At 60.9% G+C, this 12,788-nt stretch overlaps 1 protein-coding gene across 1 annotated transcript; it reads left to right on the top strand.

Moving 5' to 3' along the window:
• Positions 1–239: 239 nt before the first annotated feature.
• On the top strand, positions 240–4,401 carry LOC109258122 (translation initiation factor IF-2-like). The gene is made up of 6 exons (XM_019434712.2): positions 240–374; positions 786–1,035; positions 1,340–1,617; positions 3,121–3,286; positions 3,837–4,045; positions 4,351–4,401. The coding sequence occupies exons 1-6, from the start codon at positions 240–242 to the stop codon at positions 4,399–4,401; spliced, it is 1,089 nt and encodes a 362-aa protein (XP_019290257.2).
• Positions 4,402–12,788: the final 8,387 nt, after the last annotated feature.

Genomic DNA, 12,788 nt, shown 5'->3' with positions numbered 1-12,788 from the left:
ATGTGTCTGGGCTGTGTTGGTGTCACAGTAGGGACAGGGCATGGGGTGGAGGGGAGCCCTCTGCATCCTGGGAGGGGCTCTTGTAGGAGGAGGAAGCCGGGTAAGGGGACCCCAGGCAGTGACCTCACCTCTCTGGTCACAAAGCCCAAGTGAAGTCACAACCCGGGTCACCAGGCACTCACATTGTGGAGACAGCGGCCGACTGGGCTCATTCGTTGGGACATCTGTGACTGACGAACATGTTCTCCTGTTGTGTGCCCGTGTTCCGCGGCTGCTGGCTCAGGGGAGCCCCTGGCCGCGACGCTCCCCGACCCTGGAGACAGTGCAGGTCGTGCACAGGACGCCTCAGGTCTCTAGCTCGCAGGGAGCCAAAGGTAACCCAGGGAGCCCCAGAGACAGCCGGTCCATCCCGACACCGCTCTGATCTGACTTGTGCGACCCCACAGCCCCTCCCGTGTGTGTGTGTGTGTGTGTGTGTGTGTGTGGAGGGCCCACGTGAGCAGGTGCAGGCTGATGAAGGGGTCAGATGCCTGGTGGGCGGGCCATGCTCACACCCCAGGTCAAGGCTGGCTGGGAGGGACAGGGTGTGCTGGGGTGGTCCTCTTGTCCCCAAGATTCATCCCGAGCCCTGCAGGTGGATGTCACTGTGTCCCGGGCGCAGGGCTGTGCACACTCAGGTCCGTGTCGGATCTGGGAGCCGCAGGGGGAGAGGGCGGAAGGACACTGAGGATGGCCGGGCGGGGCTGTGATGCCTCCGGGCCGGCCGCGGGTCACTGTCTTCACAGAAATCAACGGATGAAATCGGGAGGCGACTGTCGGAATCCCGATTCACCTGCCCTACAGAGGTGTGCGTGTGCCCCGTCGCCCAGGAGGGCCACCCTGGACCCGGGGAGAGAGTGGCCGCACGGAGGTCTCCGGAAGCAGGGCCTGGAGATGGCCTGGGAGGGCCTCCCTCACCGCCCGGGCCCTTCCACAGGGTCCTGGCTCAGCGGTCCTGGGACCAGGACCCGGAGCCCCCGGAGCCCGAGCCCGAGGGTGAGAAGGCTGGGGGTGGTGGGTGGGGGTGCACGCACGGGGCCCCAGGCGGTGCTGGGCCACCCAGGGAGGAGCCCCCGGGGGCTGGTGTGGGGCCAGGAGCAGAGACTGAGAGCCCCCGGGGCTGCGGACCCCAGGGGGCAGAGGTCCTGGTGTGGGTTCCTGGCCGCGGCTTCTCGGGGAGGCTCTGGGGTGTGTGGTGTGTCTGCAAAGGCCCCTGGCGAGGCTGGCGCGGGGGGACCTTCTCTCCTGTCACCCTGAGCCCTTGGAGCCGCTGCAACCATCACTCCGTTTCCTTCTCAAGAGTCCGGGGCAGGAGCAGAAGCCGGTGCGGCTCCAGAGCCCGACCCAACAGCCTCGGGGGCCTCGGCGGCTCTGCAGGCAGGGGCGGTGTCCGGGGCGACTCCTGCAGGGGCCCGGGAGCCAGCGAGTGACCTGGGACCGGTGCAGGGACGGCAGGCACCTGAGCAGAGTCAGCTGGGTCCTGCTTCTGCTCCTGCTGCTTCCACTGTTCCTGCTCCTGCTCCCAACACCGTTCCTGCCACCGCCCTTCTCCCTGCCCCCGCCCCCACCCCTGCCACCGCCCTTCTCCCTGCCCCTAGCACAGCCCTTCTCCCTGTCCCTAGCACAGCCCTTCTCCCTGCCCCCGCCCCCGCCCCTGCCACCGCCCTTCTCCCTGCCCCTGCCACCGCCCTTGCTCCCACATGGATGCCAGCCACTGATCAAGGGCCTGAGGGCCTACACGGGGTGTTTATTTTATTTCTAATTGTTCCAATCCCCGACCCTGACACCCTACCACAATGTCTCTTCCACTTCTCCCTTATCCTTTCTCTCCTCTTCTTTTTAGCTGTGATTTTATTTCATCACTGTTGGTTTATAATCCATATTAATCCTCAATAAAATTTTTATTTACTTTACGTTGGACAATTCCTGCGCACTGGGTACACTCACAATGCTGTGAGCCACGCCACAGAATATTGGTGCAGAGTATCTCAGCCCCCGAGGGACACCGTGTACCCGGAGCCCGCCCTCCCCATTCGTGCCCCCGCCAGGCCCTGGGATTCCCCCAGTCCGCTTTCTCTTCGTGTTCCGTTACCTACTCTGGAGGTTTCCTACAAGTGGAATCTCTCAAGAGATACCTCTGGGTCTGCACCGACTTTTCAGACGGGACAGGTTCATTTTCGTACTTTGTGGTCGCTTGAGATAGACTGTTTGTCCTTTGATATTGAGATCACAATGGATTAGAGATTAGGTGGGAAAAAAGAGGCCCCTTCGGTGACAATGGGCACGGTCTCGGGGTGGAGACCCCCGTTTGTGCTGTGACACCACAGCCCGACGCCAGCCAGGACACGGCTGGTCCCCCCGTGGCCCAGACAGAAGCTGGGAGAGGCAGAAGGCCGGACCGTGACACCGCAGAGGGGAGAGCGTCCCTCACGACCCAGGGCCAGAAAGGTTCACGGGCCCCTGGGCCAAATAACGCTCCAAAGCCAGTGCGTCGCCCGGGATGGAGACCAGACCCGTCCCAGTCCGTGGGAGCAGGCGTCAGAGATGCGGGGCGTCCCGGGGAGGGACTCGGGCAAGTGAAACCCGAGGGAGGCAGCGCTGGGCACCTTCAGACCAGCAGGTTTCTGGTCTGGGGACCGGCAGCCCAGGTGACAACGTGAGGCAGCAGAGGCCCCAGCAGGTCCCCAGCGAGAAGTCCTCGTCCTGCAGGGGACCGGCTGGCCCAGGACTGGGAGAGCCCACATGGAGCCTGGGGTCTGCCCTTCCCCGGTCCCCATGCCCGGCCCCAGGCAGGTTGGTCAGCTCTGCTCCCCTGAGTTCAGGGGGGGCGGGCCTTCGGCGGGTGGTGGGGTTCCCCAGGAAGAGGGACCCTGAGCCCCAGGACGCCAAGACGCAGGCCTGCGGGTAGGACAATCCAAAGTCAAGGACATGGGCTTCCTGACCTAGCTCGTCTTACTAGTGACCCAGGCTCTGCTATTAGCCTCGGTGTCCCCTTCTGTGACACGGGGACGTAACGGGCCCTCTAGATGGCTTGTCGCATTCCCTGAGAGATGAGGTGGAATCGTGGCCTGGTGCCTGCAGGACATAAAGAGCCACCTGGAAGGCTGTCCCAGAGTCCCCCAGGGCACAGGATTCCGGAAGCCCCTCCTTGGCCCCTGCCTGCTGTCCCCCTTCCGGGAACACTCAGCGTTGTTTGCGGAGGAGGTGGCGACGATCCAGGACGTCAGCAGGTCCCACGTGAAGGAAGGTCGGCGCTGGAGGGACAGAAGGACGTGTCCCGTGCCCTCTTCCAGGGCCCGAGCTGTGACGCCCTCTGACCTGACCTCTGACCTGACCTGGTGTGTGGACCCGGCTTCTGTGGTTTCACTCCCTCCCTGCTTCACTCCCTCCTTCCCTCCCTCCTTCCCTAATTCAGCCGGCGATCTCAGGTCCCTGCCGTGTGCCGAACACCGGGACCTCATCGGTGAGCACGACCTGACGGGGTCCCCCACGTGGCCTCTTCCTTTGCAGGGTCTGAATCTTCCTGTGCTGGGTCTCCTCTGGCGAGTCTGGGAGGGAGGCCTCTGCACATGTCCCTGCAAGGAAGCACGAGTCCGGAAGGTCCAGACGACCTGCCCCAAGTCCCAGCGTGTGGAGACTGGACACAGGGTGGTCCCTGATCAGAGGAGGACTTGGGCCCACGGAGCCCGGAGGATGACGAGTACAGGGAGCCCGGAGGAGGAGGGGGAGCACCGTGGCGGCCTGGCGCTCGGGCCAACTGGGAGACGGTGTCGTACCCGGACGGGCTCTGTCCCCAGGGCCGTCGGGGTATCCGCGCTCCCGGGTGGCAGGCTGGCCCCGGCTGGCAGGAGAGGAGGTGCCCGTGGGGCAGGACAGAGCCCTCAGGCAGAGCGGAGGGTCGCAGGTGCTCCCCGAGGGGCAGGTGGACTCGGGCGCCCTGAGGCGGCATCACCGGGACAGCAGTGCCTGCAATGGGGTCCCCATACCTGTCCCCTCCTCAGCCAAGGTTTGTCTGCATGGCGTTTACCCCCCAAACACAAAGTCTGGGCCAGGAACCACCCTCTTCGAGCCCTCGCCCCTGATTCTTTCCACCCACCTCAAGTTACAAGAAATGGACAATATTTCAGGTGGTGGTGGATGCCCAGAGATGTTTGTGTTTCTGGCCCACGTTGCGACGTCGCTGGCAGTTTAAAGATCAGGGCCTTGAGTCAAAAGCGGCAGGATGCCGAGGACCCTCGGAGAGCTTTCTGGAAACCTGCCTCTGTGCTTTGCCGCACCCCATTCCGACCAGCTCTGCTCGCAATCTCTCAGGACCACGGTTCCATAGCCCGGGGTCCTCAGATGGCCGAGGTGATGTTGTAATAGGTCAGTTTATAAGACCTCAGAACGCTAATTGTATATAAGTTCGGCTTAAAGTCACCTTTCATGAATAATTGAGATAAAAGGCTTCTGTAGTTCCCTATTAGGGCTACCGGAAGTTCCTAACCTCCCTATCTTGCTTCTGTGACCTCGCCTGCTTGCTAAATAGATCACTTAGGATGCAAAACGCTCCCCCAGCCCCTCTACCAAGATCTGGCCTAGGCAAGACCAACATGTAAAAGGCACGTACTCGCTGCCCCACGGCATCTTAGGTGTCTAACTATGATTGGTCATTTTAAACCCTCTTAGGACAAAGAACTTTAAATTGATAGGTTCCCACCAAAACTAACGTCTGTGTGTCACAATATAATTGGCTACCATGAAAGGCTGTAGATTGTAATTGGTTAACCAAATAATGACGTCTTCTGACTTGCTAAAATCCATATAAGCTCAGTGCTACCTTTGTTCGGGGCCACTCTCTGTACTTTTCTCCTTAAGATCAGGAGATCAGGTTTGGCCCGGCCGTGAATAAAATCTTGCCTCGCTTCTATTCGGCGTCTGGTGGTTTTTTTCGACAGCACCCTGTTTCAGAGACAAATCATAAGAGACTCTGAAATACAGAGAACAAACAGAAGGTTGCTGGAGGGGAGATGGGTGGGAGGATGGGCTAAATGGGTGAGGGTCATTTTTGGGACGAGCACTGGGTGTCATATGTAAGAGATGAATCACTTCGTTCAACTCCCAAAGCCAAGACTACACTGTATGTTAACTAACTTGAATTTAAATTTTAAAAAAAGAAGAAAAGAAACTGCTTTCCATTTAAATGTTTTCAATAGTGTCTTAGTCCGTTCCATCTGGGTGGCTCGTAAACAACAGAAACTTATTTCTCACAGCTCTGGAGCCTGGAAGTCCAAGGCCAGGGTGAGGGCAGACTTCTCATGTGGGGGAGGGGAGGGAGCTCCCTGGGGTCTCCTTTCACTAATCTCACTCCTTAGGTATCCACCCTGGAGCCCACCTCCTGAAGACGCCCTACTACCACCATGTCGGGGTTAGGACCTCAACAGACACACTTTGGGGTTGGAGGGACAGGCCTGGTCTCCACTTGCCGACCCTGTCCTCACCGGGGCTTGGAGCCCAGGCGGGAGAACAGGGGCCCCGAGCTCACGTGGAGGCATCACTGTCCTTCTGGGAGCCCTGGGCAACTCCATGAAGCAGGAAGGTGAAGGAAGTATGCCCTCAGTGGTAACAGCTCGTGTGGCCTCTGACTGACACCCACCACTCATGTGAGGCTTTTGAGGAGCACCAGAGCTCACAGAAGCCCCCACGCCTCCCTCCTGGGCTGTGACCCGAGTCCTGGGGCTGGCCGGGGGCAGGGGGACCACCTTAACGCCCCCACGGCCTTGGGGTCCCGGGGTGCTGGGTGTAGTCCCAGCATACCTCAGCCAGGAGTGTCCTTCAGTCCAGAACGGTGGCAAAGAGTGACCAGGTGTAGCCAGCACTGGTCAGGCTCAGGCCAAGGCCAGGTTGGAAGCTTCTGGACTGCTGGCTGGAGGCCAGGAGCAGAGCCGGGGGGGCGCTGAGCCTGCTGACCACTGCCCTGGGGTGGGGGCGGCTGGGTCAGAAGGCCTGGGTGGGCCTCAGGGCGATGCCTGACCCAACCATGCCACACCTCGGCAGGACGGGGGGGCCCGGCGCCTCGGGGATCACACAAGCCCCCCCCCCCCCCACAGCCAACCGCAGTCCTCAGTGGGAGCCCCTCCCGCCTCCTGTCCTCTGGGCAGACCTGGTGTCAACGTGGTTCCTGGGCTGCCCCCAATGGGCAGCAGAGGGCGCCCCTCCCCAAAATGCTGGTCCTGTTTTTTCTGGTCCCCGTGTCCAGGTCTATCAGGGAGGGAAAGGACAGCGCCCAGGCTACGCTGTCCCCTCTGGGTCCCCAGGGACGGGGGCTGCACCTAGCTGGGAGATAGGGTCTCACACATCAAAGCCCTGCTGTCCCGACACATGTCCGCCCTCCCACTGCAGGGGCAGCCTCCGACCCTGTCTGGTACCCTGAGAGCCATCCTCCCCAGGGGAGGTCTTGTAGCTCCGGGCCTGCCTGAAGGAGCAAGGGTCCCAGACTGTCCTCCGACCCCCTCTGCTCTGAAGCAACAATCAGGACCTAAAGAGCTTGGTATCACGTGGGGAGGATGCTGGGGTCAGCCCAGCACCCATGGAGAGTCCTCAGCCCCTTGTTGAACGCTGGGACCCCAGACTGTGGCCCAGAACCGGATGACCCCGTTCCCCTCCCTGCCCGCTGCACAACTGCAGGGTCCCACGGGGGCGTCCATGGGTTCTGGGGACTTTAATTCTTGAGAACCACTCTAAACTTCAGCCCCTGGACCGGAACCTTTTCCACGGAACTGTGGAATCCCCACGCTCCCTCTCTTCAGGGTTTGATTGGAGGAGTCGGGACCAGGCAGGCTCCAGGCATGTTCCTGAGAATCCCAGATGTTCCCCCCAGAGCGCAGGAACCTCACCCTGACCGGCCCTGCTCCCCTGGGGTACCTGGCCCTGAGGTCCAGTGGGCAGGATGCCTGGAGCGTTCCTGACCCATGGCGCGGTCAGGCTGAGAGACAGAGGGTCCTAGTGGCCCCAGGCAGATATGGTGGTCCAGAAGAGGGTCTGGGAAGGAAGTGAGGAGTGGGCTTGCCTGAATGTAGCTCAGGGACCCAGACTGAGGTCACTGTGCCTGCAGAGTTGGGGGGAGCATGCTGTGTTTTCTCAGGGTCCTGCGGTCTAGGGGAGCCATCTGGGGGCAAGGTGGGAGCTGTTGGCCTGTGAGGGGCCCCTGGTCCACCCTTTCTCCCTTCCTTGCTGACCAGGCCTCATCGGAGCTGCTGCATAATTTGGGGTGGGCCGGCCATGGGCCTGGGCCCAGGCACCCCTGTGGCAAGCGCCCCTTGTCACACGCCATGGAGGACCAGTGTGGGCTAAAGCCCCCAGACCCAGCACTAATGTCCCCTCCCCTCCACCCTCGAGGAAACTAGGAAGAGGGAAGAAGACCCTGCAGGTACTCCCCAGCCTCCCGCTACGGTGAGGAAGCAGCCCAGTGGTGGGGGGTGGGGGTCCCAGGCCCCATCCGGCGGTGACAGTGGGAACCCCAGCCCGCAAGGTCAAGGGAGGCAGGAGCTGGGGAGCCTTGGAGGTGAGGAGGCAGGGCCCCCAGACATAGAGACCCCATGGGTGACCCTAACCTGCCTCAGGGCACCCCCACCCCCACCCCTCAGGGGCCAGCCTAGGACCCCCACTGCGGCCCAGCACCCTGGGAACCCCACACGAGGGTCAGCAGCACAGGAAATGACTTATGTGTGCAGGAATGCTCTGGCCTCCCCCCGCTGGCCCTGGGGACCCGTGGGTGGGCCCTGGGGCCTGGGGGTGGCAGGCCCAGGGTTGTGGCCGCTGCCCGGGAAGCCCCCTCCCCTAGGGGTCCTATCTACATCTGCTCTGGGCTGTGAGGAAAGCAGCCAAGCCCCTCCCACCCGGCTCAGACAGCCATTAAAGAAATATTATTGCCAGATGTTTTGCTCTTTTCCACAGAAGCAGAGGCCAGCATGAGGTAACTGGAAAACGATTAACCCGTGCAGGCCCGAGCCAGAGTCACTGTGTCCACAGCAGTTGGGGTGGGTCCCCTGCCTGCAGAGTCCGTCTGTGCCCTGGAGACACGCCCTGCGCGGGCCTGGGGCTTGGGGCCACAGCCCCTGATGGACACAGTCCGGCCCCCTACCCAGCACACCGCCAATGGCCCCTGGCACCTGCCTGCCAGCTTCCCTGGGGGGACCCTCGGCCCCCACGTCCTGTAGCCCTTGCCGCCCTGAGTTAGGCCCCACCAGACACATTGGGGTGACGCGGCAAGCTCGGCTGACCTCGACCCATCTGCCCCGCCCCTGTGGGGAGGCCCAGGCGGGGGCCCCTGGAGTTCTGGTGCTTTCTGGTGGGACCCCCAGGGGCCAGAGAGCTACTCCTTCACCAGGCAATGCCAGCAAAGGCGGCCCTCCCCGTTCCCGGCCCGCCTGGCTCCGGCGCCCCAGAAACCCCCCCAGCATGGGCCACTCCACGCAGGTATGAATGTCCTGCATGGTCTGGGCGTGAGGGGGTGCCATCGGCCCCCAGGCCTAGGTTTTCCACCTGTGCTTAGATGGGTGGGGGCCGCCCCACCACCCAGGACACCCGTGTGGCGTCCATCACAGGCCGTGTCCGCCAGACGAACCCCCTCCCTCCCCTCCTTCCAAACGACAGTGCTCACAGAGCTGGCCTCTGCCTCTGATTCTGACCGGAAAATAAAATTCCCAGCTCTTAGGCAACGGAACAAGAGTGTCCCCCTTGCGGGAAGCAGGCTGGACCGGCCCCCTGAGCTTCTCCAGTGCAGCTGCCTTGGCTGTCCCGCCAGCCTGGGCCCGGGAGGGGACAGGACCGGCTGACAGGTTTCCACCACAGTTACACTAAAGTCACGCACACGCGCAGTCGTAATTTACGGAGACTCGGAAGAGGGCAGTGAGCACAGCTCCACGATGACAGTCAAGGTCCCCTCCCGGCTCGGGTCCTCGCCTCCCCCAGAAACCAGCATCTGGGTGTCCAGAGACTCTTCCCGAACAAGCAGGGGGCCCTGCAGACTGTGTGTGACGAGCACCCCTGAGGGCATCCTTCTGAGCGTCACCTGACCGTCTTCCCTGCATCCTCACTGGCCGGGCCTTGGCCTCCAGCACTTTCTCTCCCTTGCAGCCTAGGGGACCGAGGGGCTGGTGGGGGGGGGGGAGGCCAGATTTTCTGAACAATCCTCTATGTTGAGCTTCCACACTATTTCAGTCCAAAACCATGTAGTTTGGTGTAATTTTACACATGAGTGTGCAGGGTGCTGCCTGCAATTAACTTGCGCTATAAACTGGTTAGACGCTCTCTTCCAAGAGACAATCCCAGTTTACACCCGCTGACGCACGTGCCCACGCCCTTGCCAAGGACAGGCCGGAGCGGCTCTGCCTCGGGCCCCAGTCTGGGGTGAATCCCTGGGCCTTCCTTCTGCGGTCTCAGCAGTGACATCTGTCCCCAGCACGCTGGCACACGCGCGCTTCTGGGGGAACCGCGTGCCCCATCCCGGCCTCTTTCTCCGCTGCCGACTGCTGCGAGCCCCTTGTCGGTTAGGACCTGAGTCATCACCTGAAGGACCCGCCTGCAGGACAGTGTGAGTCAGACCCCGGATGCCTAGCGCTGTCCTCCAGGACGGCCACCTGCTGTGTCCAGTCTACCGCGGGGCCCAGGTCTGGCTTACACCACCCGGACCCCGGCGGTGGATCTGACCACTGGCTGCTGCTTGTCCGTCTGGCTCATTTTGCAGTTGGCAGATGGAGGCTTGGAGCCCCGTCCTAGGTGCCTGGAGCCGGGCCCCTCACAACCAATCTGGCCAGGGGACAAGTCACCAGGTGACAAGGATGAGAAGCAGAGGCTGGTCCGTGCCGAGGGCAGGGGCAGGAGCCCAGGACAGAGTCCACGCTCGGGACATGTGCCCGCTGAGGGCCGGAGGGGGGCCAGTCTGGCATCCGCATCAGCTTCAGTAGCCACGGACCCACATGTGTAAGCTGTGGAAAATATTATTTTCCTCGGTGAATCACGTTCTAAACTGGGAGGAAACCTCACTGGATAGTTGAGGCATGAAAAAGAAATCAAATAGGTCTTTGTTCAACAGATGCTAAGACGGCTTGGGTCTTTGGCGTTTATAAATGAAAGCAGTTTTCAATCACCCACGCCCCTGGGAAGGAGGGGGTCGTTCTGGAAACTCCAGCCGTCATTCAGGAGGGCAGGCTCCTGAGACAGCCCCTATGTCACCCCACTCATCACTGTGTGGCCTGGCAGGTGTCCCCACTGCCCACAGGTATGTACACATTCTCCACAGGGGCATCACCCATCTGAGGGGCCTGACCCATCAGGGACAACAGCCTGGAGACCAGAGCAAGAGGTCCGGGCAGAGCCCCTCCCTCTGCTCAGTCCTCACCTCCTGGCCCCCCAAGACTTCCCTGCCACCCCCCCCATCACAAAGGCCCCCTGCTGTCCTTCTTGTGTCAGACCCAATGCCTGTGAGACCCTGACCTTGGGCTGGGTGAGGATGGCCACTTGTTGGTGCCCCTGGCTGAGGGTACCATGGGTTGGGGGCACGTTGCGGGGGGTGGGGGGGCGCAGAGGGACGTGTCCTGGGAGTCCAGGCACAGCTTGGGCCCTGATTGTGGCTGGGGCATCCAGCAGGGGGCGTCCACCCCCTTGAACCTCACTGAGCCCCTGTCTGCTGCCTCTAACAGAAAACCCATGGAGGGAGCGGAAAAGTTGGGGGGAGGGGGTGGGGAAGGGTTTTTTTAAAGGAGGAAGAAGCCCCCACTCCCAGGCTGGGTTAGCAGGTGGTATGAAGGGCGGGGGGGGGGGGGGCGGGGATTGGCATCTCCTCCATCAGATGCCAGGATCAAGTCCACTTGGGCTGCTTAGAGTGTGGGCACAGCAGGTGTCGTTAGGATACTCTTTCCTTCCAGCTCCCACCCACTTCTACCGGTTCTTAAAACCCTAACAAGAGAGTCATGGTGGGTAATTTCCCCTTTCCTGCTCTTACTATTCCAGGCACCAAGAGCCATAGGGACAGGGGCAGGAGGGAGAGAAAAGCAGGAGGCCTTCTCGGGGTGCCCCGCAGGGCTCCCCCGCCCCGCCCCTCAGATCCCGGGCAGAAGAGCTGGCTTCCAGGTGTGGGGACCCTCGCGGGGACGCTCATGCACCATCGAGCACGTGCGTGCACTCACACATTCACACTCACACGTACTCAGGTGCACACACTCACACATGCTCTCTCACACTTAGATGCGCATGCTGGAGGCCATCGGAGGAAATCCCCACCCTGGGCCCCGTACCACCCCCTGTCTGTGGGGCTTCCCTGGGGTGGGGACCACTGCTTCAGGTCCCCAGCCCCCCTCCTCCTCCCTGCCAGGCCCAGCTGTTGCCACCTGTGTTCCAGACCTGTCGTGGCCCGGCTGCCCACCCCCAGGGCCTCTGCAGCCCAAGCCTGCCCGATCGGCCAGGTCGCGCTCCCTGGGGTGTGCCCTGCAGGGGGCCATGCGTCCTTTCCCTGCAGCTGCTCCCTGTTGGCAGACACACACCCTGCCCTGTGGGTTCCCCAGAGGTCCGCGCAGGTGGGGCTCCCGTCCTGGGTCCTGCACAGCCTGAGGGTGCAGACCCCCTCCACAAGGGACTCCTGGGCCCAGATGTCCTGCACAGGAGTCAACAAGAGCCAGGCAGCCCAGCGGGGATGTGAGGAAGAAAGGCACCCTCGCTGCCTACCTCCCCTTCTCTCCAAGCAGGGGTGCAGAGCCTTGCACCCCCAAGACCACCTCAGTTCTCCGGGGGCAGCCCCTCAGGGCAGCGGAGGCAGGAGCCAGGCGGCCGGTTGGGGGGGGGGGTGGTCAGCTCTGCAGGGACACTGCCTGACCGTGGCCTGGGTGTGGAGGGTTGGGGGCAGAGCAGACCCCCTCCTTCTCAGGAGGACCGTGCCGGGCTCCTGGAGAGGGAGGGTCCAGACAGCGAGGAGTGAGTCAGCCTCGCCTCAACCACAGGTAAAAATACAGGACGGCAACAGTGCGGATCGGGATGGTTTTTATTTCTTTTTTATATTTTCTGAATTGTTCACATTTTTCTAGTATGCTTGCATCACTTTCACACTCAGAAAAGAACACAGAAGAAGGCATACAACCAGATAGATCCCAGGTGGCCACATGTCTGTAAAAATGTTTCCAGCAGAGATAGCACCTCATACCTTGTCAGGGTGGCTAAAATTAACAACACAAGAGACAACAGATGTTGGCGAGGATGCTGAGAAAGGGGATTCCTCTTACACTGTTGGTGGAAAAGCAAACCGGTGCAACCACTCTGGAAAACAGTGTGAAGTTTCCTCAAACATTAAAAACAGAACTACTCCATGATCTGGCACACACACTACTAGGTATCGACCCAAAAAATACCAAAATAGTGATTCAGAGGGACACATGCACCCCAATGTTTATGGCAGAACCGTCAACAAGAGCCAACCTATGGGAAAAGCCCAAACATCCGTCAGCTGGTGATGGACAAAGATGTGGTTTATATACACAATGGAATGTTACTCAGCCATCAAAAAGAATGAAATCTTGCCATCCGCAACGATGTGGATGGGACTAGAGTGTGTTATGCTAAGCAAAATAAGTCGGAGAAAGACAAATACCATATGATCTCACTCATATGTGGAATTTAAGAAACAAAACAAACGAGCAAATGGGGAAAAATAAAGACGCAGAGAGGGAAACCAAGAGAGACTCTTCACTGTAGAGAAGAAAGGATGGTCACCGGAGGGG

Source organism: Panthera pardus, unplaced genomic scaffold (genome assembly GCF_024362965.1).
Source record: "Panthera pardus isolate Hobbes unplaced genomic scaffold, ASM2436296v1 HiC_scaffold_16, whole genome shotgun sequence".
NCBI classification, from domain to species: domain Eukaryota; kingdom Metazoa; phylum Chordata; class Mammalia; order Carnivora; family Felidae; genus Panthera; species Panthera pardus.
Note: the sequence above shows the minus strand (reverse complement) of the source record. Positions and strands in the feature narration are given on the sequence as shown.